This window comes from Acanthaster planci, linkage group LG14 (assembly GCF_054643075.1).
Source record: "Acanthaster planci isolate LZ-2023a linkage group LG14, COTS_SCS, whole genome shotgun sequence".
In the NCBI taxonomy this organism is placed as follows: domain Eukaryota; kingdom Metazoa; phylum Echinodermata; class Asteroidea; order Valvatida; family Acanthasteridae; genus Acanthaster; species Acanthaster planci.
Window position 1 is genome coordinate 10,784,874 of NC_141790.1, and position 25,336 is coordinate 10,810,209.

Sequence of the window (25,336 nt, forward strand, 5' to 3'; positions counted from 1 at the left end):
GAACTACGATATGATCCGCCGTATACGCGTACACGGCCGGCCGGCGCGCGCTCACAGGCAAGTAAGTAGAGCTAGCTAGGCCAACTGCGAAGAAAGATGGAGAATTCTGTCGGTGGCAATTTTACTCCATCTGACGGTAATGGCTTACCCACACCAACGCGTCAAGCGGGGATGGTTTGCACCTTGTTCGATGGGGATGAGGCGAAATGTGTAAGTTACCAGTATTTATAACTCGAGTGAACATGGACAGATAGAGAAGCTCGGCCAAATTTAAGTCCCATAAATTCGCTTTGACGGATCAAATGCCATTTGATGATTAGCCGGATCATCGATGAGTCATTTTGTCCGTTTAGTAGTTTCATGCTTGGCACTGGTAACAGGCATAATAGGGTGGTTCACATCTTAGAATAAGATTTTCTTTGTTTCTGAATGTAGCAAAATTCGATAGGGCCTAGGCCTACTTTTTAAAACTTTCTACAGATTTTTAACTTTTGATTCATTTGATTTGTTAATTTTGTAACCAATTTGAGCATTCCTCCAAGAAAAATTAAAGTAACTTGCTTCAAAATACCAAAAGCTTCCAATGATTTTTCCCTCTTTTCAGGATGCTGTTGTTGGAGTAAAGAAAGCAATGGCATCTCTGTCATTGATTGGGTGGTGAGTAGAAGAAACATTTAACAATGCAGCTTAATTGTAATGAACTCAGCTGCGAATTAGAATTGGCATTACTATTGTTTGGTTTTTCATGTGACGTATCTTAGCCCAGTTCTCAAAATTAATGATGTTTCTCATTTTCCCCCAGTTTGTTTATGATAGGAGTAATATGGCTCTTCAAGAAGCACGTGGTTTTTGTGCAGCGTTTGATCCTTTATCTGACAATCGCAGCGTTCTTTGATAGCACAGCGTATCTGATGGTGAGTTTCTCCACTTGTATTCCACCGTGGCATGGATGTGATATCATAAAGCAGTCATGGCTATATTTGCCCACGTTAAATTTATACCGGGTCACATATTTCCCATGAAGTCACAGCACGAAACTTTGCTATCACTTATTGGCTGAATAAATATAAGCCGCTCTTTAATTTTGTGTTAAGTTTCTAAGATTTATTGATGTAATTTTGATTGATCTAAATTTGCTGATTTTCAGGCCAACGTGCAACCAGATGGGCCGCTGTGTGACTTTGAGGCATTCTGGCTCTCATTCTGGGGTGAGAAATTCGTCAGTGAAGTGTTTCCGGCATCAGTGTTCACATACGTGTTTCTTGCGCTGAGCAATAACAATTTCCTGTTGTTTCCTCTAACGTTTTTAACCCCAAGAGACTGCAGTAGTTTTTCTGGTATACATTGCATTTTCTTCATTTTCCGAAAAATTTCCTTTCAGATTGGGCTGTGTTGCTGTGGGTCACGTGTCTCACTGTCAACCTGTTCTTGATTACTGTCAAAATGATCCGGATGGACCGCTATGAAATGTGAGTGACCTTCCTGTGGCCTCGGTCGGGTTTTGTGGGAAACAGGATTTGGCATCCATGAATAGTGATGGCCTTTCAAGGCCAGAAAATAGATTTTGTTGACAAGTTGGAATGGTGTCTGTTGCTGAATTGCAAATCAGAATGAATTGAGTTTTTTGGCGTGTATGATGTAAGAGGAACTTGCTGGCAAAAAATGTGCCTCTGTGTTTGTCATTGAGCAGGAATGGTTGCCATGGTGATCACTAATAAACTGGAAGGCAACTCTGATGAATTTCCTGGTTTTTTTTTCATTGCCAGTGCATTGGATCAATTGGGCCGTTAACCCATGATGAGTTAGAACAAACATTTACAAATTACATCTCTTTTATCCTCGACCAATTGGTCATAGGTTTCTTCACAAAATACCATCCGGACCAAGAGAAGCCTTCTTCCTTCCCCCCCCCAAAAAAAAATATCAACAAAATACGTACGGGGAGTGAACATATGCATGAAACCAGAGTAAGAAATAGAGAAGCTGTCAGTTTGAAGCGATCATATACCAGAAACAGAAGGAATTCCAATCTTACTCTTTTCTTTCCGCACCCTAATTATTCCCCAAAGCACACCCTGATTTCGTATGTTAATGAAGTCAGTACCGCACAGGTCAGCCGCTGTCACTTTATGAGGTAAAGCCCAACTTGATTAAAGCCCAACTAGGTATATAGAAGTTTTCTTTATGTTTCTGCTCTTCCTGTGTCTTCTAACAACTTCCTGCATTGCATGGTTGTGTTCATAGACTATACCATGCCATTTGTTGGACCGTCGCACTGGTTATATCTCTCCTTCCGCTGATCGGAGATAACTACGGGCCAGCCGGGGCATGGTGGTAAGTTCTGAGTTGCTTGAAAAGTAGCTCCTATGCAGTGTTTGGAAAAATTACTACTACTCATGTCTGAACCAAATGACTGGCAAGTCGCTCGAGTCACGTTTGAGGCTCTGAAAACAAATCTTGCACAGGGTGAATCGGTATAAACTCTTGGCATTTTTTTTCCACATAATGTCCATTTTCACCAGACAAACTCAGAGACACGTGGAAACAACGATCTCTTTTTCGCTTGTTCTGATCATGGAGACTGACACAAAATCACTGGAAAGACAAATGAACTTAGGACTAAATTTGAGATTCTTAGTCACGCCTGAGCTTGCATACATGTTTTGACCTGTATGTGTTGGTACAAAGGATAGAGAATTCTAGAGACTGAAAAAAAAAGACTGTCTCGCTCACTCAATCCTAACGAGTACTATACTTGTTGCTGGAGTTTCATGATTTTGCCTCTTTTTTCCGACTTTGATAGCTGGATAAAAGAGGAATCAACTGCCTGGAGATTCTTCACGTAAGTGTGATGACACTACTTAGTTACTATGATTAAAGATAATAGGTCGTGACCTCCACTGCCCTTGTCTTGGCCTAGTGAGTGACTCGTTAAAAATAACCTTATGTGGATATCAAATTTTCACCGAACAGTTCAAAGATTAGGTTTGTTGTTTTCGTAAGCCTTTTAAAATACGAATATAACTACCCTCATCCCCATAGGGCCCACCCCAACGTCCTGAACCATTCCACAACAGGCCACAATTGTTCATTTTCAGTGATCAGTATTAAAGCTCAGAACTAGAACTGAAGGCCTAGTTCTAGAACCAGAACTTGAAGCCTAGTTCTAGAACTTGAACTATCAACTTTTTAATACTTTCCTTGCAGGTGGTATGGTCCACTGTTCATCATCATCATAGCCATGTTTATCCTGTACAGTTACATCATCTTCATCCTCAACAAAAAGGTAGACTGGTTAAACGTCATGAGTTAACTAGTTAGTTAATATTTTCAATCCGTATAACTGGTAATTTATCACCAGTAAGGCAAATTACGTACTTGAAAGTGTTGCTATATTTTCAGTGTACAATGTTTTTAAACCTGGTTTTCTGTTCTGTCGGACCAGGTCAAGAGTTGGCAGGGAACTTACGAGCCCGAGATTGAGAGGAACCGGCAGATCCTGAAGGCGGAGATCCGCCCCCTCCAGGCATACCCATTCATCTACTTAGCCCTGTCTGTCTTCCCTTTGATAAACAGGTACCAATGTACTTTCTGCTGTGTCCTCACATTTTACTCCTAAATGAGCGGAACTGTGTGAAATTTTTGAATTTCGTTATACCAAAATTAGCAGGGGGTAGCGTTGAAGGTACTGACACAATCTAGTTTTTCTTCAAGTTGTCAGGGAGCTAGGCAGTCTTCAAATGTCACACAAGTTTGTTTTTCCAAAATGGAGGGCAGTTTAAGGCAGGTTTGACTGCTAAGCTGCTGACTGCTTGGAAAACAATATCCTGCAAACCTTGTTTTTTAATTCATTCCTATGTTCCAGAATACAGAACGCAGCCAATCCAGGTAATCCCATCTTTGCGCTGGTTATCCTCCACGCCCTGACGTCGCCCTTGCAAGGGCTGGTCAACGCCGTGGTGTATGGCTTAGATCGAGAGACACGCAGCCGTCTGTCATGGACACAGATTAAGGTGTGAGCCCCCACTGCTACAGGCATTGCAGTCCAGCACTTCACAGTCACTGAAAAGTCTTTGCAAGAACATTACCAATAGAGGCTTTGCGTGGTAGCCATCTTGACAGGCAGCTCTTTAGTTTGATGCAGAAACCTCCTTTGTGCGTATACTGTGGAACAAAAGCACTGGCCTGCAAGATGGCAGCCATGCTAACCCTCTATATCCCTGTTTCAATACAAGCTACATGCCAACCGTCAGACCTGAACAACCTAACAAAGACATTCATGTTTTGTTCACTTAAGTTGGGCTAAGCAGGGCTCAAACTCATGACCTCTCAATCGTGGATGCAAATAGGTGAGCAAGACAGGACAGCTGACCACTTCAAATTCAGCATGGTTTGAGATAATTAAGCAGAGGGGAACATTAATTTGGCCACGAAGCAACTATGAGCAATTCTCAGATTCACTGGGCATCATTTCTGAACATTTCTGGGCTAACTATTCACAGCTTTTGCTTAATGGATACTTTTTGTGCTCATCTCTAACCTGGCTTAGCATCGCCACTATTCAACGTAATACGTGTACAAGTCGGCCATTTTGTATCTGTGTTTTTGTCCTCTTTGAAAGGTGATGGCTAGGGTGTTACTTATGCCTTCATAGTTCTTGTATTTGTCAGTGTCGCCCTGCCTTTGCCAAGTTTATCTGGAGACTGTTCTTGTCAACCCATCCACTCACCCACTACCTCCTCTCCCACGTTTGACTCATCCATCTACATCCCACTTCTCCCTCTCTTGTCCTCCTCAATTCTCCTCGGACCCATCGACTCACCAACCCACCCAAATCCCCCCATTCATTTTGCCCACCCTACACTCTACTGACCCCTCTGGGCACCCTTCGCACATCCCCCTCTCTTGTACCCCTCAATACAACCTCCACCTATCCATTTACCCCCACCACCCCAATCCCCACATTCCTACCACCCATCCTACGCCCTGCTGACCCCTTTTCGCACCTTCTGCCTACCCCCTCTCTTGCCACACCCGTCAATTCAACCTCCAACCATCCACTCGCTCCTTGCCACCCTTATTTCCACTTCCTGTTCCGCGTCCTGTACCCTGCTGGCCCCTCTCTGCACCCCCCTGCTTTCCCTATCTTGTACCCCTTGATACAATCTCATCCATCCTTTCACCCTTAACACCCCTATTCACACATCTCTTTCACCCATCCTACACCCTACTGTCCCCTCTCTCCATCCTCCTCTTGAACCCCTCGATTCAACTTCCGCCCATCCACTCACGCCCCTGGCCATCCCTTCCCTTCTCACTGACAGGCGGCATACCAGGGTCGTTCGATCCACCAGCCCATCCGGGAGTACCCCTTAGTGTCCGCGCCCGAGACCCCCGAGCTGGAGGATATGGGCCCACTGGCCATGAAGTCCCTCAAACACTCCATGTGAATGACCAATCGAACAATCAGGCAGTTAGTATCCTCAGAACGTCTCAACAAAAGAGGGCCCTGTTATTTCTCGTTATTCCTTCAGCTAAGGTTGTACATGGTGGCATGTAAGAAATAAGCAATGATGTCTGGTGATGGTTTCCTTTTTTTTTTGGCCTCCTCGTTTCATTGCACTTTAGTTTCCACTCATGTTTTATTCATTTCGCTATATCTACTAACTGCAGTCTTCAAGGTGTACTTTTGCATTGGGGAGATGTTGATTTATATAACGGGTTTGGCCCTATTTTCTTGAAAATAGTTCGCAGTACCCACTGCTTCACCCGACTCAGACCGGCCGGCCGACCCCTGCAAACTCGGTGGTCGAGTGGTTAAGACATCTGCACTAGTAAGCAGGAGGTAGTGGGTTCGAGTCCCACCCGAGTAAGCTTGGGAGTTTTTTTGCAAGCTCTCGGACAAGCACTGAGCATACAGTGTTTATCAATATATACGTTGGGTTTAAGGGCAAAACCCGTTATATAAATTAACTGCAGTCTGTTCTTTATTTCTTTTGTTCCTGCTGTTATCTGCCCATTTACTCAAAGTGCAGGTTAATTTGTGTTGGCTTTTTCATCACCGTTACTTCAGTTATTTACCTTACAATATGTATGCATGTACCGTGCTGTAGCCATTGTGGGCAAACCTCGGCTTTGTGGCTGGCTCCAGAGCCTGTTCACGGTCTTGATTTGCCAGAAGCAGATGTAACTGCTGGCGCTCTGGCTCTCTTAATCCAATCCAAGGGATCTAAAACTCATGAAGCCAGAGCCACCGCCTGAAGTTGCATCCGAGGTTTGAAATGTGGCTGCCACATCACACTGAGCAGTTTAAGGGAAATTAGGCAGACACCTTCCATAGATCTGGAAAGAGTGCTTCTGCCATGGCATGGTCTTCAAGTGACAAGATCTTTGCATATTTTCAATTCACTTTTCACCCAGGCTCACTTTTTGTCAAACTGCTGGCAAAGTTAAGCCATGTCAAAGAAACAGTTACCTTTTTGCATGTTTGTGTTTACATGTCCATTTAATTTCAGTAGTCCATTTCTCAAGCTGAACTTTTTAGACCTTTCCTTCAAAACAACTCGCTGTTTGAGCTTCATGTCAAACGTTTATCTATCTTTCAACTCTATTCTCCTCCTAATGTACTTTTGAAATTTCTTGAAGTTTTCCTTTGTTTTCCTGAAAATGCATTTGCCTCCAATGAAATTCTAAATCGTTCCAAATTGCCCTCAGTAAGATCCTCTATATGGCATGCCTTTCAAACTGCAGTGTTGTGTCTCTCAGTTTGAGTGTAGTGACGTGGAGCCATGCCGGTGTGGCTGTCATGTTTTCAGCTATAATTAGTTTTTTTGAATTATTTCAGGTGAGCTTTTTGAGTCGCTTCACCAGGGAAACGCAGATTCAGGAGTACCCTCTCCCGGAGGAGGCCGACCACCCACCGGCGCCCCTGGGGGACAATGCTAGCGAGGGAGATGAGCTGCGATCGCCTGACGAGGTGCACGTCGCTGAGGGCGTTGGGGCAGAGGAGGGCGGGGGGATGACAGCGGTGGAGCTGGCAGAGGAGAAGTAAGCCCCCGAGCGAGCTCAGAAACGTGCTAAGTGCAGACAGATATCTGCTCCGTAAAAATGGGTCAGCAGCTACAAAGCCATGGGGGTGTATCCTTGCCATAACTGGTGTCCTGTCAATTTCGGCTCAGCTCAAAAATTCATTAAGCAAGATTTTCTGTTGGAGAATTAGAGTCTAGCGGTGGTCTTGGCCGCAAGGGAGAACCCAAAAAACCCTGAAACCCGTTCATTACATGGACATTTCATGAAAGTACTTTCAATCCCACCGGAATCTATCCTTTTGCGTACTGTCTTAGAACATGAAACTCAGTGAATCAAAAACAAAAAAAAACAAAATGGGCATTCTGTTTACAGATGGCTTCATCAAACATCGAAAGTCAGGACTTTCATCTTTAGAAGCTCAAACTTCAAAGCATTGAGTGCAGTAACATGCATGCATGCTTGGTTTCATTCTGGGTCTGACATCGTTTGAACGCGATTCTTGTAAAAACGCTCAAACAGAAACATATAATTAGATGCTAGTTGTTCTGCACTCATATTCCTCATTAAGTAAACATGTATGTACATTGTCTATTGTCTTGACTGCGGTTTTTATGCATGTACTTTTCTCGTATTGTAAAGTTTACCGACTCAGTATCTACTCGGAATGATTTAAATTTGTAGTGTATTGTGTAGTTTTAACCATAACATGTAAGATGTTCTCCCTCAGTGTACACGTACAAGTGTTTGTATGTACCTGTATTCTGGTGTCTTGTAATGGTCTCGTAAACTTGTACGTGTCTTTGAAACTTTAAACAGTACTGTGACGAGTTTGCGCACAGCTGTTGAGGGTGCTGTGTGTGGTCCACTACCCAGAGCCAGGGTTGGTTTTTACTGCCTCGCAGCAACTTGGCACACAAACGCGTACGGATTTTTGGGCTTTCAGTTGAGTGTGCACAGTAATATGCAATTCAGAGGCACTGCCTGGTCTCAGAGGCATGCAAATAAGGGGAAAATAGACGAAGGCTGGGCAATTCTGAGTGGCGCAGCTAATCGGTTGATATAAAGTTGCCTGCTTGTAGTCTGTAAGGGGAACAATAAATTAACGGTGCTCGCATAACGACCGTTGGCTTTCTTCGGATGTTGAACCTCTGAAGGAAAAAGGCTACCAGGCCGCAGGGGCCAGTCTCAAGGAGTTCCTAACCCCAGACGTCACAGGCTCAAAATCCTGCTTCCATGTCTTGTGTTCAAACCAGAATCTTTCATAATTGAACAAGTGGTGCATTTAAGTAACCTGCAAGTGTGCATATGTTTTTGGAATCAGATGTGTGAAGATATCATCATGGAACTAGAAACATGTGACCCACTCTGAGAAAAGGTGTATTAAGTCGTGCAATGCGAAAATGCGTCATGGCCCATTCCATGTGCCGAGGGTGAAAATATTTGGAAATATTTTGAGGCCAACTGCTTGACCAGAAAACCTCTGTTGCTAAGGAAAACCAAGAGAGTGTCTAATTTAAGTTTAATGTTTCTGTTCGTTATGTTTAAAGAGCATTATCTCAGAAGCATGTGTGATAAAATGAAATGAATATGCACATGGCAGATGAGTCCAAAATGCAAACTGCCACTGGGATGAATTATATATCAAATTCAAAAAAATGTGACATAATACACCTTTTTGCAGAGCCCGTCACATGTATCGAGAACAAAGAAAATACACGTACATGTACTGTTGTATTAAAAAAAGAATCAACATTTCAGTGATTGCTTTATAAGCAACCTGATATGAGAAATGCTAAAGTTTGATCGCCACTGTGGCCTTTAAACTGTATTTGTCAAGAGTTATATTGAAAGAATTACAGTGACTGTTATCTGGCAATTTTCAGCTTGAAAAAAAAAATTGGTTTAGAAAAAGCTGTCAGTTTATTATTTCTGGCTTGAGCTTATTCAACGAAAAAACAAGATTTTGTAATCATTGCCCGTGAAAATGTATTCTGTAACCTTGAAGTCTCTGACACCTAGAATTTTCTTGATTTATCTCGGCAAAGATTCTTCCGTAACTAGCCAAAATCCCTCAGGAAACTAAACACTGAAGGCACATTTTCTTTTTGTACGTAAATTGACTCACTTAGCCTTATGTAAGCGTATGTTGCTGAAGCAGCAGTGTGTCAGTTACACTAACAGGTGTCAGGATTAGCGGCCATCATCTTGCAGAAAAACAAGACAAAAGCAATATCATACATGAACATGTAGTTGGTTAAACTAGTAATCAAGACAGATTATGTACAGATAGAGCAAGATGGATTTGGATTGAGTAGTCTCGCCTTTTTTATACTAAAAAATCATGCTTAGTGCTATGGTACAAATATGCTTAAAGAAAGTGTTGACTAAAACCCTAATGTACATATTTACAGGAAATAAAGGAGTTATTTACAATGATAACTGGAGGCTCTTTTCTCTCAATTCTGAATGAAAATATTAACCCTAACCCTGCCAGATGCAGCAAAGCCCACCAGATGAAACAGTCTGATGTACTTTGATGTACGGGGCGATCAACAGCAGCCAAACAAACTGGCCATGGCAAGGGGAGTTAGTCCCATTGAACAATGCCACTGTTGGATCTTGTGGTGACTGGCAATTACAGACTCCCAGGCTGTTTGGCCTTGGGGCTCGGGGAGAGTTGACCCGTTGGATCTCGTTACTCTGGGCTGGCAAGCCACTTTGGCAAATGATGCAGTTTTGGTGTGTCTGGTAGGGTTTTCAGCCAAAGTAGGCTTGTAGCATTCAGAGATTACGGTGCCCCTTGGGCAAAATCGGTGTTTGCCTTTAACGGTATGGTGCCTCACTCACTGTTCGGATTGCAAAGTTTTGAAGGCATAGCAGCAGGCAAGTTGGTGAATTGCCGTTCCTGGTTCAGATAGGAAATGTGAACGAGATTAGTTTTCAAAGTCTGAGCAAAGTATTTTCGACAACTGGAGGCCAACTGGTTAGGGCTGTGCCGAAAATCTGAATATTCGATTGACAGTCGAATATTTGAATATTATTTTTCAAATTTGAATATTCGAATGCAAAATTCATGAAAAGGAAGGGAAAATTTTGTTTTGTTTAAAATGTGAATAATTGCACTTTGGAGGCTTGTTTCCAGCAGATTTAAATGAAAAGCATCAGAAATCTTACCGCAATTTAAAAAGTAAATTATTCATTAGACAATTTAAAAGGAATAGAAATTTTCTTTTGGGCAAGAACTCTTGTTCATCTCTTAAATCTTGCTAAATCATGGCTGGAGATACTCTTAGATGTGAGAAGCTATAATATCGATCATAATGTACAATTGCGTGTGTTATTGCAACTGATGTTGTATATGGTTTGTTCATCAACAATCTGCCGGTCAGGCAACCAAATATTCGGATATTCGATCAAATTGAAAGTCGAATATTCAAATAGTGAATTATTTGAATTGACTCGGCCCTACAACTGGTAATAATTTCACAGCAGCAATTTTGCTGCTGCTATTATCTCTATGGCAGGCCTTTTTTAATCTCCTGTGTTTCACATGCATGTGGTTTGCAATAGTTTGCTGCCGGGCAACATGTTTCTCGCACATCCTAACATCAGGAGTAGCATGACACAGTAACGAAAAAATGAAAAAAGTCGTCAAATGAAAAAGTTCTTTGATGAATCCACTCACCTGCGATTCCCTGAAGTTCTGCTCCAGGACCAAGTTGAGCTGCTCTTTCAGCTTCCGCGCCTTGCCAGCGGTGAAGATGATGGACTCGCTGAGGTCGGAAACTACAGGGGCAAAAAAAACGAACAGGCGTGAAAACCACCAGATTGCGACGGGAGAGCTGTCTTCCTCAGAATAAAGTCAGACAGACCAATGTCATTTTAAATACTACATGTAGATACTGGATCTGGAATTGTGCCAAGATAGTGGATCTAGAATTGACTGGCACTGTGATCATGCTTCTCAGGTTGAGAAGGGAAAGCTCGTACTCTTGGCCTTGCTGAGTATTTGATGAAGGTTGTTGACTCGGAGCAAGAAGCCATCCAACTGGGCTTGGGCCACCTCGGCCTCCTGCAGCCACTGCCGCAGCCTGGCGTTGACGTAGAGCGACTGCGCGGATCGAGAAAACACGACAAACTATCCATGAAGTGAGGCATTACACAACCAGATACTATGGCTAATTCTGATGCAATATTCAATACAACAATGTTTCCACTGCTAACAATAAGAGCGGTGTCAGTCCACAATTCTGCTTATAACAAGGAAATGCTTAGGTTCCAACGCTTTGTTCTTCACTGTTTTCATTCCTGAAAACGTAAGGTTTCTGTTGTAACAAGGTTATTTGCAAAATCTGAAGAACATCTTGTTAGCGAGGTTTGACTGTACATTGGATGAGGGTTTTCAAAATAGAAAAAATAAGAATTTAATCCATCAGACTCACGTTTCTGACTTGTTGCCGTAAATTCTCTAGATCAGCATCTAATTTTGCATCATCCTTTGCACTGTAATCTTGCCAATGTACCTGTAAAAAAACAGTAAACAAGGTCACACAAAATTCAACTTCCAATTCGGTTTAGATATTACAGGGCTGATGATGAATTGTTTCTAACGTTTTCCCTGTTGATCATCCTAATTTAATGCCCTGTGCCGCCCCTCTCTGTTATATCTCCGCCTAGCCTGCCCAACCCCCCCCCAACCAACTCACAGCATCTTCGGGCAGGAGCACGTTGCTAGGAATGTGGAACAGGTTCTTTTTGAGGTAGGACTCCAGACGGTCAAAGTTCTTGTCGACCGCCTTCAGGAAGTGGCCGAATAATTTATCTGATGCCTGCAAGGAAAGGAGAAAAAATGTGATCTACGACTTCAACCTACGAAGGGATAATCGAACGAGAATGCACAAACTTTCTGTGCAAATTTCGAGACCATTTATCCCAATGTTACATCAATTATCAATACAATATGAATTTGGACTTTTACAATTTAGAATGACATTGGAATTTTCCTGCAAATATTCTGGAATCAAATAAATTACGTTACACTTAATTTGCAGACTGAAAATTGTTCTGCACATTTTTAAAACCAAAGCATGGTTGGTGAACAGGCAAATATTTATGTGAATCAACAGCATCTGTTTTTCTTACGCAAAAATGAATCTATAGCGTGCGGCATTGTGGCATTGCCTTCGTGCGTTCAAAGAGAACTTGTCAGAGCCACTTCTGAATTACAAGACCTTCGCAAGAATCTTGCGCGACCTGATATGTGAGGGGGGTCAGGTCGACGTGATGGTTCCTTCCTCGCCTTCCACCTCTGGGTCTGGGTCCTGGTGGATCGGGTTTTCAGTCCCTACCTGATTCCTGGGGTTTTACCCAGAATATTTCTCTGGGGTTTCCCTCCCACCTCTAACATTGTATTTTGACAGGTTTCGTCAGGCTTGTGAGCTACAGTGCCTGGGGCACTTTTGAGGAATCCTTAGTTTCACTGCCAGAAATAGTAACAGTAATGTATAGGAACACTAAACACTTTTTCCCACAAACTGTCCGTATTCATCAGGGATGCCAATATGAGTAATACAACAATGAGCAGAGTTTGCTCTTTCTAATGCAAACTAAAACTTAAAAAAATTACTCATTTTGTGGGATCCTGTCATGCATGGCCTATTCAACTAAAACTCAGAGTTCCACGATTCACAAAATTTGGGGGCTCGTGACAAGACTCACTTCTCTGACACACTCACGCGATACAGGATTGGAGGTGGCTTCAGCCTGGAGAAAATGAGAGAGAAATAAAGGGCCTTACTTTCAAAAAGGTTACAAAATCAGCAGGTTTTAAGGATCCGGCAAAGAATCAACTGAGCTCACAGCCAGTGGCAATAAATTCCCAGCATCACACACCAACTGACCTGGTAACCCCAGAACAGTTTCAAAGATTTGATGTGCGCAGAAAATGTTTGATAAACAGAAGCTGGTCAAATTGGAATCACTCCACTTCACTCCTGGGGTTCACAACATCAGAAGAAGTCTCCATTAAAAAAAGGGAGACCTCAAGCTGGGCTGGTGAAACCCTGAGGGTCCTGTCTTGTCCTCTTGAAAATTTCACAGATCTTTTGTCGACAGACAGTGAAGTTGATCTGCTTTTTGTTCTGTATGTTTTTCTGCGCTCAACAACCAAGTCTGGTGTCTACCGATTCTGGAGTGCCAAACGTGAGCCCCAACTCACTTCGAGTGCGTGAATATATGAATCCTGGGCACAATCAGTCGATCAGCACAATCATGCCATCGCGTTCCACTATCAGTCCATCCTTTGAAACCAATTTTGAAACAGACATCCTCAAATGTGTATTAGAAATAAGACGCACTTGTCTGAAGGTGAAATAATCAACAGATCCTAAAGCTAGATTGAAAGATTGTGCAGATCAACCAATCATGCCCAACATTTACACATTAGGGAAATATCAGTCATTTTTTAGAATTCACGATGTTGAATATATCAAAACCTTTTTTTTTTACCTCTTCCAACAAGTATTTCTCCATGACTTCAATGGAGTCATTGAGATAATCCACCAGGGCATTGTGAACTGAAAGATAAAACAATGTGGAATTATTGTTATTTCAACATTTAAAATACTTTATCAAAAGAGATCACAACTGCTTGAGTAGCCAAAAATTGTCAAGCTGCGTTAACAATGGCGCAAGGTGGCTGCTACAAAGTACCTTCGCATTTGATGCGCAGTCACCGTGGTCGCGCAATGTTAGACAATGTTTAGCTGTAATTTGAAATTACCTCCATCAATGAAGGACTTGGGGGTGAACCCAAAGAACTGCACCTCATATTCCTTAAGGTCGGCAGTCATGCTTGGCCCATCTCTGCTCTCATCGGATGCAGCATAGGACTCTGCCATCACTATTCCAACCAACTTGATTTGTAGTTTGAACCAATTTGGGGCTTGCGGACCTAATTCACATCGGTGCTAAAAAATTAAACCATTGATCTTGTTAGTATAATAACATCATCAAGCAAGCCAGAATATGAACTCGTAACTCCTTTATACGGAAGCAAAATCACACTTGATAATCTGGTTCCCTACGTACTCTTCCTTCCTGGCTTTGTAACCCCTATCAGAAGAGACTTAGGCATCCAAACTCCACCTTGCTAGTTGTGTGTAAAGTCAAAGGAGAGTTTTACAGAAAGAAGTCCAAACACGGATGCCACTTGACAACCTGTGCACAAACCCGATGACATTGGTCTGAAAAATTCCAAGTGTTTTCCAAGTAAAAAAACAAATCATGTTTATTGTAACATTTTCCTTGGCAAATTGCCTGAATTTGAACCTTCGTTTGGCTGGGCAGATGAACTGCCGACGTTGAAACCTTCACCAATAATCGACAGACGTTAAAGTTTACATTGGGCACGTTAGGGCGAAGTGGTGGTGGGGCAAAGTGGGAATGAGGCGATGTGGTTAGGGGCGAAGCGGTCAGGGGCGAAGTTTAAATGGGGCGAAGTGACTGTAAAGCCCACGATCAGATGGCCAAACATCACTTCCTGAACAGTAAGGCATTACTCCGTAGGCCTTACTTACTGCTGGGTCCATCTTTTTGACAGTGCTGTACACTATGGCATTTTGAAAAGTTAAAAGTGCCCTCGTTTCAGAGAAAACCTCCGTTTGAGCTTCCAGAAGCAAATCTTCCCCCAAAACCCTATAATAATAAGCCTTATACTGCCTTACAGTTCAGGAAGTAGCCAAGCATAGCTAAAGCCTAGTACTACTCCCAGAACCCCGCAGTTCTGGGGATGATGATGATAGCCTACGGTCATGACGGTACCGCAACTTCAACTTGGTTTACGATAATTCCATCATTAGCGGACACTTTGCTCATTACAAAACATCAAAAGCCCACTCATACAAGTATTAGGAATATGACACAGTTTACAATGCTGGCAAATGAACAACTTTTCTATATGCTCACCAGGTCAAACGTTTTGACAACTTAAATTTGCCGCGAGAACTTTCGTCTGTGCGCGAAATTCTCTCGCCATCTTGATCTGGCAGTTTGTATCTGGCGACTGGCCTGATTTGAACTAAAGAGGGCAGTAACACCTTTTTCCTTTTTTCCAGAGCGCATTAATAGACAGGTTGCATCATCTATGCTATTTTCCCACCCTTCCACTGAGATGGGGGAGGATAGGTACCACTCAAGTATACAGCGTACGTAATTTTGCATTTAAATGAAAAGTTGGTACAATTGGTAGTGTTTTGAAGTCGGGAGATATTTCCTTGGGTTAGTACCTCGAAAGTTTGACATAATACTGGGATTCGTTTCCCGTGGTTGATTCAGCGCCAAGATGGACAAGATCGACATGAGTTTAGGTACGTTTGTGTGTGATGCGGATTTTGTTAACGATTCCAAAACATGAAAAAATTAGGCCTAGCGTCATGTTTTTTTTCCGAATTACCACTCGCCCATCGCTTACGCTGACCGTTCACATGGTTCAAGCTGCAAGTGCAACATTGCAGCCTGGCGTCGGTCCTGTGTTTTTTGTCGGGAGAAAAATGCCCAAATTTGGACTTCTAAATTGCGTGCCTTGACGACGCGCAATCCAGACACCGCATTTCTTTCATTATATTTTCATTTATGGTGAGTCGTGCTAAAATTAAAAGAGAGAAAAAAAAACTGGTTTGGAAGACGTTTTACATAATTACACCAGAATTTCAGATAACTTGAGCAGTCCATCTTGCCAGTGACCATACTACTAGTAGTGCTTGTCCTCTAACATGGCACACTTCAACGTTCACTTGACTTTCCTCACGCAGTGCCGCCAAACCTCTTGAAAAATTTGAAACTCATTTGGTAATAAGCTGGTACTAAAATATTACCTTCGTGATACATGGTGTTAAACCCTTGTGAGCAATTTCAATTTCGTGAAATTTCGTTCAAACTTCACAATGTGAAGCAGTTCGGCTCGAATTCAGCTGAATGTTCCTTAATGTGGCGCACTTCAAAAAAATCTTTGAAAATTCCACCTAAAGATTTACAAAAAACATTTCAAGTTGATAAATTCTTGTAAAGCATCATTACTGCCACTCGAATACCCATTCACAAGTTTGTCAGGAAATTCCAGTTTTGGGCTCATTTTAAGGGAGTTTACACATGCGTTTCGTACGTCAGAAAAAAATTGGATAATCGAACGAAAATAAAATGTCATTCAAACTTTGTACCAGATACGTATAATTGAGATGTATTCAGTACAACTCGATTCAGAACTATGATTAAATTTCACTGATTGTGAAATTTGAGCTTAAGATCTTGCTTAAGACAAAATAAGGGAAAAATGAAAGTCCACCACATAAGGGGCCGCGCCACGTTAAGGTACATCAACAATACACCAGTCATGCTTGTAGATAGACCTAAAGTTTCAGACCAAACCAGTGTTCAGAGCAATTTGAATTTGGGAAAATTTATTGTACTTCATGTATTCGATCCTGAGCCTGTGAATAAAATCCATTCATAGGACAATCAACTCACTAACAGTGACACTGTGTGGATCTATATAGAAAGACATACATGTACCAGTAGATGTATGAGTAGATACAGGACCATCACTGTGTGGACCCATGTAGAAAGACATGCCAAGAACAGATGGGTGTGTGACTAGATACAGGACCATCATTGTGTGGACCCATGTAGAAAGACATACCAATAACAGATGGGTGTGTGACTAGATACAGGACCATCACTGTGTGGACCCATGTTGAAAGACATGCCAATAACAGATGGGTGTGTGACTAGATACAGGACCATCATTGTGAGGACCCATGTAGAAAGACATGCCAAGAACAGATGGGTGTGTGACTAGATACAGGACCATCACTGTGTGGACCCATGTAGAAAGACATTCCAATAACAGACCCGTGTGACTAGATACAGGACAATCACTGTGAGGACCCATGTAGAAAGACATGCCAATAACAGATGGGTGTGTGGCTAGATACAGGACCATCACTGTGTGGACCCATGTAGAAAGACATGCCAATAACAGATGGGTGTGTGGCTAGATAGAGGACCATCACTGTGTGGACCCATGTAGAAAGACATGCCAATAACAGATGGGTGTGTGACTAGATACAGGACCATCACTGTGTGGACCCATGTAGAAAGACATGCCAATAACAGATGGGTGTGTGACTAGATACAGGACCATCACTGTGTGGACCCATGTAGAAAGACATGCCAATTACAACAGATGAGAGTGCAATAGGAAGGAGTAGGATAAATTGTCTAAGAGTTAATGGTCAAAACTGCGCTGAACCTTACTGTTAGACAAAACCAGCAAAACGATAGGGTTACTCAATTTCTCCCAATGTAGGCCCTCAAAGAATTATATACTCAAGTTTAATAAATTTTATGCTTTAATTTTGTTATTTAATTTGATGTTTTGATACATTTGATAATTTTTGGTCATATTAAGGAGTGTTTTGCTATCATGTTGAATTTTCTCAGGCTCCTTACCACTAACTCACCTTTTACCTGTCAATTGTCACTTATATGGAATTTGTCAGTAATCAGCAATTATGTGCAGAATTTGTTATTGTACATGTAGCAGTTTTGTAAGTGGAATTGTTGCTTCTCATCAAATTTGTATTTCCCTCAATTCAGGAGTGTCAGGACTTTCCCGTGATTTACTGTAATACAGTAACCGTTAGTTATTAACCCTAACAGTCCGGAATGCTACAAAGTACTACTTAGTAGTAAAATGTAGTGCTCAGCCCTGTCGCTTGTAAGAGGACATGACATTATTATTCTCTGAAGCCATAAAATACAATCGAGAAGACAATGTACCATACAGTGCTGTGGCACTATGAATGCATGGTTTCATTGTTCTCTGTACAAGTAACAATGGAAGTAACCTAGCCAGAAGTAGTAATCTGTAGCGCTAGGTCCTTCAGGCTCAGACTATTACTTAGTATTTTGTAGCACTGAGTAGTGTAAGCCAAACAACGCCCGGTACTGTTAGGGTTAATGCCTGTCAGGCCTGTGCTGGGTTCCTGGTATTGACCATAAAAAATGGGACCCGGTTCCACAAATATCCGTAAACGCACAACGCTAATGTCTGTATTTGATGCGAGGGGCCTGGTTTGTTGCTCATTTATAAGCCAGGCCTGTATGTATATATGTGTGTGTTTTTATGTAGAGTTGTGGGATTTTCAAATGAGGAATGGGTGGTTTAATCATGTTTTAACTGCTACTCAGCACAACTGAAGAGGGCAACCGTACACCCATGAGGCATGCACAAAATTTGTGTCCCAAGGCCGTTGCTATTCACGCCCATTCACCTCAACTAATAGCTTAACACAGTCGCCAAACAACTGTTTCCTTTCTGCATTCAAAGTCCGTTCTTGTGAAAACACTTCATCACTGGGGTTTTCGTATTCCCAGCTCCAACCTCTACCCCCCTTGGAATGCAACCTTGGAAGTGAATGGCCAGCTGGCTAGGCAAACAAACCAATCAAGAGTGTTGGTTTTTTTATGAATGGAGCCTGTCTCCTTATGTGGACAAATGGGGCAGCACACAAGCACTGCGCAGATGAGAAACTGTGCACAGTGCCAAATGCACTCATTGATTTTTTTTTTTTTTTTTTAAAACAAGAAACTGCACCGTTTGCAAAAACAAATTGTATTGATTTGGTTGTACATGCAACAGGTGTTGAGTGTGGGTAAACAGCTGTTACCAGGTCTGCTTCAAAATCTGGGCATCTTTTTCACTTCTTGTGTAATTTGTTTTAGAAAAAAACAGACAAATACTGCTGCTGCCGTGGCTGACAAGAACAGTTCATTTGGAATCATTTCCATTCCATTTTGTGATTTGTTGTAAACCCATGCTGGATTTTCTCTAGGCTTTTTTTTTTGTTGTTGAAAACTTCCTTGAATCCTACCAAATCCTCCTCTTGTAGTAACAGCCCTGTCTACATTTCTCAATCCTGAAACAAGTTCAAAACTGTCAGCTACTTTTGAAGAATTTGTGAGACTTGTGGGTGTTAGTATTAATAATTTGCTCAAAATGGGTCACTTGAATTTGTGAATTCAAGACCAAAGACCTACTTCACAGGTTGTTCCTACTGAAGATCCTCTGCATCAGCTAAACTAACAACAGAATAATGAAAATAATTTAAAAGTAATATTACAAGTCATCCAAACTCAGTTGTTACTTTATTCAGATGACATCATCAAACAGAATCGCAAAGAGAATCGTAAGCTGGCCGTTCAGAAGAAGAAAGCGGCCGCCGGCCTGAAGAACCGTCCCTCCGGACCTGCTGGCCAGAGACAAGCCAAAAAGCCCGGGCTGGCCAAAACTGGTCTTGGGGTCAGAGGCCGCGCAAGTCAGCTGAAGCAGTTCCGGGCCAGGATAGGTGGGAAGAAGACTGTGGGGAAGGGCGTGGCGCTGACGAAGAAGAAAGGGGCGGCCAAGGTTCAACAGCAGGGCGGGGTCGTCGCAAACAGAGGGCCAGCTCGAAAGGTATGTGAAAAGCGAGTGTTTATGCACAGGATTAGTTCAGTAATGGCCTCAGCCTACACTTTGGTCCCTTAAGCTGTGGCTCCCAACAGTGCACAACGGTTCTCATTGCCGCATCAGATGTTTGTTTGCATGTATCGGTCTGGGCTAGTGCCTAGTTTGTCCCCACAAGACTTGTTGTAGATAGAAAGTGGCCACGAGCCTCTGTGCGTTTGGACAGTCCCAAACAAGGCCTCAATCCTTTAGATGGCCCAGGTTTGGTTTAGAAATACAAGGTGTTGTTCATTAACTGTTCAGGGTTGTTTTTGGATCAGTTTCACAGAAAGTTGGCGAACACAGTGCCAAGCGACATCAAGTTAACGTAGCAAGTAGCGTTCCTTTTTCTGTGAAATCTGAAAGGCTTACGAGTTGACATTTTGACATTTGCACGCACAGCACTTGCTGTCAACATTTGGTAGGATGTTTTTAAGAGGCATGGCCAACTCACACGTAGCCAAAATCTGTCTGTCAGGTCGGCAAGCAGCGAGTGCCTGTTAAGAGAATTGGCGGTGCCCAGGTGGTGAATCGCTACAGGAGACAACAGCAACAACAGCAGCAGCAGGTACAGCAGCGCTTGCAGCAGAGCAAAGCCGCCCGACAGCAGCGGTTCAACCAACAGCGAGGAATACAGGTTGGTGGAATATACATTTAGGGGGTTTATTCATTTTAAAAAAAAAGTGAACACGGCTATTTGTTTGTCTCTTCTTGTGAAATGTCTTAAACAGCCCCTGATAGAAGCAGTGTGAGATTGACATTTTTCACACGGTAACATTCAGTGATGTTTCATTGGAATGCTTGTTAATGTCTTGCATCACTTGCAGACGATACCACAAGGGGGCGGCAGGAAAAAGGTCCAGTTGAACCGCCAGAACTTTGTCGGCGCACCGACAAACAGTCGACAGATCAACAGGCAGCAGACGAACACACTACAGCAACAGCAGCCGCAGTTCAGCCAGCGGCAGAGACAGAAGAACAAGAGGCAAGTACCCTGAGGTTGCTGAGCACTAGAAATCTTTGCTCGGCAATTAAAAAAAAATCAGGTTACCAGCCAAAATGCTGTGTGATGTGAACAGGTGTTGCTGGTATTCAGCTAATTCTCGTCTTAAATTTGCCGAACTTTTTTTCTGCTTCCAGCAGCTCTGTTAAGCTAGTCCTGTTAATTTCAGAGAGTCATGGATGTGCTTCGATTCAGATCTAACAACTGATATACTTGTGTCCTCAAGCAAGCTACTTTACAACAATTGCTACTTTGTACCAGATTTTACATATTTTTTCTTAACTCCAAAAACTGTGAAAACTGAATGCCCACCGGACTGGGATGGGAAGAACTTAGGATTATTTACTAGCCAACCAACCAGACTACCACTTCTACCAACAAGACTGGCCCCTCAACTCCCCCCCTCCCTGATATACAAACCCCTGGTCGCAATCTTCTCATAAAACGTCCTTTATTACATTTCTGTATTGGCAGATTACTTCAGAACCAGCCAGCCCAGAGGGCCAACCTGGCCAGGCCGCAACGCCCGAAAGCCCAGAGGGCGAAGCAGCTGAGGGCCAACGCCCAGAAAGTCAATCCTAAGCTCCTTACAGTCTCCATCAGCAATCCAAAGGCCATGCAGTGAGTTCCGTCAAAAGTTTTCATTTGTAACCACAAGAGCTTCTTGTGAGAATTTTTCTGATGGAAAATGAGCGAAAACAAACTGAACTGAACTGAGCACTGATCTCCGAACTGAACAGTATTCACCAACTTCGAGTCAGTGTCTCTACTGACTATGTACATCAGTCCACCCTCACCAAACAGAAGGGCTGGGCTGACTAACTGGCTCTTGGCTCGCTAGTTACCAGGAGTTACAGTGACCGTGGAGAGAGTGGAGACCAGTCTACCAGCCTCCCTGGTATACGAACATTAAATAAACGAGGATGAGCACATGTAAACCAATGAAGTGCAAATGGCCCCCAGAAAAGTGGTTGCTAGGTAGCAAAGCGCCCTCTCTTGTTTCGGCCCATAGTCTCAGTAGACTTGTTGATAGAGATGACAGTAGTCTGCCATTCAAAAATCTCAAATCAGTTCAGGCATGCTCAGTGGCCAAGATCTCTCTCTTTGCCAACAAGAAATTTATTTGGCTACCATTAGGGAAAACAGCACAACGGTTAAATGTTATTTTTCTGGCTTGTTTCCAGAAACTACAAGCCAGTGAAGATTAACAGGAATAAACCCAAAATGCAGGTGAGTTCCCCCTCCAAAAAAAAATATCCCTAACTTAATTGTTAATAGACTAATCTTGGGATACATGGTTGAGCATGTACATTGTACGCCTCTTTGACCATAAGGGTGTTTTGACCTGCAGAAATGACCACACACTGGAGCTTTCTGAGGATGTGAGTGTGATACCACTGCATTCATTAAATGACCTTTCCTCACTGAAGTCTACCCACTAGTTGCTTGTCGTGTCGATGACGGCCAAGGGCAAAGTTACAACCCACGGAGGATTCATGACCCAAATAGGATTCATAACCCACATAGGATTCGAAACCCACATAGGATTCATGACCCAAATAGGATTCATAACCCACATAGGATTCGAAACCCACATAGGATTCATGACCCAAATAGGATTCATAACCCACATAGGATTCGTAACCCACATATGATTCATAACTCTCATCAGAGTCTCTTGACTCCCGTCCTTTTCCTGATTTTTATTTCTCTTAATTGGAACAGTTTCAGAATGGAATTTGTTTGTTATGCAGATAAGCGGCGGCACACTCAATGATCGGTTCGGCCAGTTACAGCAACAGCAGCAACCCAAGAACGCGCCCAACACTAACCGGCAGAGGAGACGGCGGAAACAGCAGGGGCAGGGGCAGGGCCAGAACACCGGTGGGCGGACAGTACTTCTAGTCTGAAGTGGGAATTTCTCATTCTTAACGGGGAAAAAAATGTTAATCGTCACAATGCTGCTTTGTAAAATTTGTAGAGTGGATGGGGTTGCAGGTGTTGCATCTTCATTGGTTGATTTCCGGGTGTCGTGTTTCTCCTTTCCCGAGAAGCCACCTCAGTCGGTCACCGCTAGAGGTAATGTCTGGGTTGAGCCAAATGCCACATGTGAAATAACCACAGTTTTGGACCTGCGACGTAAGAGAAATATTGTTTTTACAGAACGCTTTTATTTCGCAGTGTCGGTTTTTATAGGGGTGCCCGGTTTCTCTTCAAGAAGATTCAGAGGTTAAAAGGCCACCAGTGGTAAACCTATTTTCTGGCGAAACCTTTTAGTTGAGAAATGCCAGTACTTGTCTGTCACCAATTCTTCGATTTTTTTTCTAACCATTCGGCTATCCAGTTACACTGCACAGTTACCTCTTGGGATTCAATCACGAAAACTGACAAAAAGTTTGACTTTCCTGATTTTTTTTTTTTCATTTGTTAATTCAAGGTTGCTGTTTATTTTTCTTTTCTGAATTTCAATTTATCACCGTAAAATCATAAATTTGAATGAACTATGAATAAATTGGTTGTGTATTGAAGTCATATACCCAGTTGTGTTTGTAAGTACTTAAAGGATTTTACAGAAAATACCAATTTATGACCCTTTAACAGGCACCACAGTGTCTTTAACCCTAACCATGCTGAACCCAACAAGGTTATGCAGGATTTCAGTGGTCCCTAGGGGGTTAACCATGCTGAACCCAACAAGGTTATGCAGGATTTCAGTGGTCCCTAGGGGGTTAACCATGCTGAACCCAACAAGGTTATGCAGGATTTCAGTGGTCCCAAGGGGGTTTCAGGTTAATGAAAGTGAAAGATGATAGGGATGAAACTTGTGTTTTGTTGAAAGAAAAGTAAGGTAGTTGGTTAAAAAAAAATGTGGATTAGGCAGAGAAAATCGCCCCGGACGTTCCGCTTTCAGGAATGTCTTTGAAAAGTAACGAATATCCTGGACCATTTTGTAACCTTGATAGGCTCTGGAAAGAGCCTTGGAATTCTTTATGATTTCTCGGGAATTCTAGAAACTTGTGGAGATCTTTTTTGTTTGGAACTCCTTGACGTGTCAATCCCAGTAAAGCCACAAAATTTGGAATAAATGTCTTCATTTTGTTTTTCAAATGGCCTGGAGGTGCGGGGAATGATTTTTGTATAAAGTTGGCAGTTTTCAGAGTGAAATTTGGCATAGTCTTCCAAGATGCTGGTTAGTTCTTAAGTCAAAAAGAAGTCTGGCTCCGGTTATATTTTTACGTACAGACAGGTTCAGACTAACACAAAAATCCAGTTTCATTGTCACTTCCTAACTTAATTTGAGGTTATATTTAAATATTAATGTTGTCGTAGATACCTGTTAATAAAGTATAAAGTTACTAAACGAAAACAATTTGTTTATGGTTAATTGAAGACTCTTAGTACATGATGATTGATTTATTTGATTTCTACTGTGTTGAGAGGCCATGTTATTTTGTAGATTTGTCAAGATAATAATGAATGTTAGAGATCAAAAGTTTCCGGGTAGCTACTTTAGAACAGGCAGTAGAGTTCTCTGTTGACTCATTGTTTCTTTTACTGTCTTCATTGTGTGATTTTAGTAAAGTCTTTGTAAGATCATGAAGTTTTCAAACATTTTAATTAAAGTGTGAAAAATGTACTAAACTGACTTGAAGCTGGTGATTTAAGTTTTTGTGTGTGGGTGAAAATGAAAAAATGCACAGAGCTTTGCGAAAGGGTAGGGTAACCCAAACAGATAAAAGTCCGACCACTTTTAATGTGATTGGACTGATGGTTTGAGGTTTTTGAATGAAAAAAGTGAGGACCGTATGTGTGAAAAAAGTGCATTTACACTGTATGTTATATTTGAGGGTGTGATATGGGCTTTATTCATTTCAAATTTCCGTCGACACGTTTAAAGAAAGTTAGCAAACTGCAGAATACTGGGTTACTTTATGGCAAAGAATATTTCTCTTAAATACACGACAGAGGGCGGGCCTGGCCGAGACCGCGTGGTGACGTCTGCAATTTGATCCGACCGCTCAAATGGACCGTTAAAAAAAGACGCAGCGCCAGGTGGATGATAACGTGACGTGAGTAGGCCTAGTACATAACATTCAGTTCAGCATTTGCCAACATGAAACTGAACTTTAAGGAGCTAAACTTTCCGGAGTATTCTCTGACGGCTGCCGCGATATACCTGCCCTTTTGAAGTTAAGAACACGGAGGATGGAGCTCCGGATTAAAATCAGGCGGATTGTCACAGTCCTGGGCCTCGTCTTCGTCAATTTGGCGGTTCTGAAGGAGAACATCGCCAGTGCCACGGTGAGTGTAATTTGTACATTTTGTCACCGTGATCGAACGAATTGAACGGCCGTCCCATCGGCTTTCAGGCTGTCGTGCCAATATCGAGCTAAGTTGAGTGGCGAACTGTGCGTTCGCAACAAGATAAGTTTGTTTCGGTGTAAAAACTTATCCAATAATAGTCGCTGTTCATAAAATGGTTCATGGTGGGAGTGTTTCATTTTGGAAAGTTGTTTTGGCAGAGAGGTCAATATTGTGCCCTTTGGTAAAGCCGTTGCTAAGCGTTGCGGTTCAGGGACGCGGAACTGGTGTCGTATATCAGATGAAAGCAACATTCTTTGCCTCTTATTCGATGCCTTAGTGTCCCAAAACAGTGTCGTGGCTTTTGAGACACAGCGTCATTGTGTTTATAATGGAACAAGCCTTGAGCACTTTCACACATGGATTTTAACAAAATTATTGTTAAATTTCTTGGGCCTTTG

General features: G+C 42.4%; 4 protein-coding genes across 5 annotated transcripts in view; 3 read left to right on the forward strand and 1 right to left on the reverse strand.

Moving 5' to 3' along the window:
• Positions 1 to 2: 2 nt before the first annotated feature.
• On the forward strand, positions 3 to 9,468 carry LOC110981013 (cyclic AMP receptor-like protein A). 2 transcript variants are annotated; one of them, XM_022238148.2, is made up of 12 exons: positions 3 to 210; positions 605 to 657; positions 803 to 914; positions 1,148 to 1,208; positions 1,382 to 1,469; positions 2,245 to 2,334; positions 2,804 to 2,842; positions 3,208 to 3,286; positions 3,446 to 3,576; positions 3,866 to 4,013; positions 5,325 to 5,473; positions 6,845 to 6,985. In XM_022238148.2, exons 1-11 carry the CDS (start codon positions 97 to 99, stop codon positions 5,448 to 5,450), a joined length of 1,041 nt encoding a protein of 346 aa, XP_022093840.1. In that variant the 5' UTR covers positions 3 to 96; the 3' UTR covers positions 5,451 to 5,473; positions 6,845 to 6,985. The 2 variants fall into 2 exon arrangements, with proteins under 2 accessions (XP_022093840.1, XP_022093839.2); XM_022238147.2 differs by lacking the exon at positions 5,325 to 5,473 and having other exon boundaries at positions 4 to 210; positions 6,845 to 9,468.
• mis12 (MIS12 kinetochore complex component) lies at positions 8,914 to 15,108 on the reverse strand. The gene is made up of 9 exons (XM_022238150.2): positions 14,995 to 15,108; positions 13,811 to 13,997; positions 13,537 to 13,604; positions 12,748 to 12,792; positions 11,736 to 11,858; positions 11,472 to 11,552; positions 11,020 to 11,140; positions 10,715 to 10,815; positions 8,914 to 9,934 (listed from the first exon to the last, which is right to left on the reverse strand). The coding sequence occupies exons 2-9, from the start codon at positions 13,926 to 13,928 to the stop codon at positions 9,869 to 9,871; spliced, it is 723 nt and encodes a 240-aa protein (XP_022093842.1). The 5' UTR covers positions 13,929 to 13,997; positions 14,995 to 15,108; the 3' UTR covers positions 8,914 to 9,868.
• A 125-nt stretch (positions 15,109 to 15,233) lies between these two features.
• On the forward strand, positions 15,234 to 24,219 carry LOC110981014 (uncharacterized). Its single transcript, XM_022238149.2, has 7 exons — positions 15,234 to 15,395; positions 19,242 to 19,540; positions 20,049 to 20,207; positions 20,398 to 20,555; positions 21,048 to 21,194; positions 21,758 to 21,803; positions 22,328 to 24,219. Exons 1-7 carry the CDS (start codon positions 15,371 to 15,373, stop codon positions 22,481 to 22,483), a joined length of 990 nt encoding a protein of 329 aa, XP_022093841.2. The 5' UTR covers positions 15,234 to 15,370; the 3' UTR covers positions 22,484 to 24,219.
• Positions 24,220 to 24,608: 389 nt separating this feature from the next.
• LOC110981031 (uncharacterized) overlaps positions 24,609 to 25,336 on the forward strand; it is a 61,150-nt gene continuing 60,422 nt past the window's right edge. Inside the window, exon 1 of the mRNA XM_022238182.2 lies at positions 24,609 to 24,875. Coding sequence (XP_022093874.2) covers positions 24,780 to 24,875 — 96 coding nt within the window. The 5' untranslated portion in view covers positions 24,609 to 24,779. The remainder of the gene's footprint in view (positions 24,876 to 25,336) is intronic.

Coding starts and splice junctions, on each gene's coding strand:
- LOC110981013 (XM_022238147.2), top strand. CDS start 97: ATGGAGAATTCTGTCGGTGGCAATTTTACTCCATCTGACGGTAATGGC. Junction 658..802: donor TCTCTGTCATTGATTGGGTG/GTGAGTAGAAGA, acceptor ATTTTCCCCCAG/TTTGTTTATGATAGGAGTAA. Junction 1,209..1,381: donor ATTCTGGCTCTCATTCTGGG/GTGAGAAATTCG, acceptor ATTTCCTTTCAG/ATTGGGCTGTGTTGCTGTGG.
- LOC110981014 (XM_022238149.2), top strand. CDS start 15,371: ATGGACAAGATCGACATGAGTTTAG. Junction 20,208..20,397: donor ACCAACAGCGAGGAATACAG/GTTGGTGGAATA, acceptor CATCACTTGCAG/ACGATACCACAAGGGGGCGG. Junction 21,195..21,757: donor AGCAATCCAAAGGCCATGCA/GTGAGTTCCGTC, acceptor GCTTGTTTCCAG/AAACTACAAGCCAGTGAAGA.
- mis12 (XM_022238150.2), bottom strand. CDS start 13,928: ATGGCAGAGTCCTATGCTGCATCCGATGAGAGCAGAGATGGGCCAAGC. Junction 11,859..12,747: donor CGCGTGAGTGTGTCAGAGAA/GTGAGTCTTGTC, acceptor CTTTCCTTGCAG/GCATCAGATAAATTATTCGG. Junction 11,553..11,735: donor TGCTCCTGCCCGAAGATGCT/GTGAGTTGGTTG, acceptor GTTTTTTTACAG/GTACATTGGCAAGATTACAG.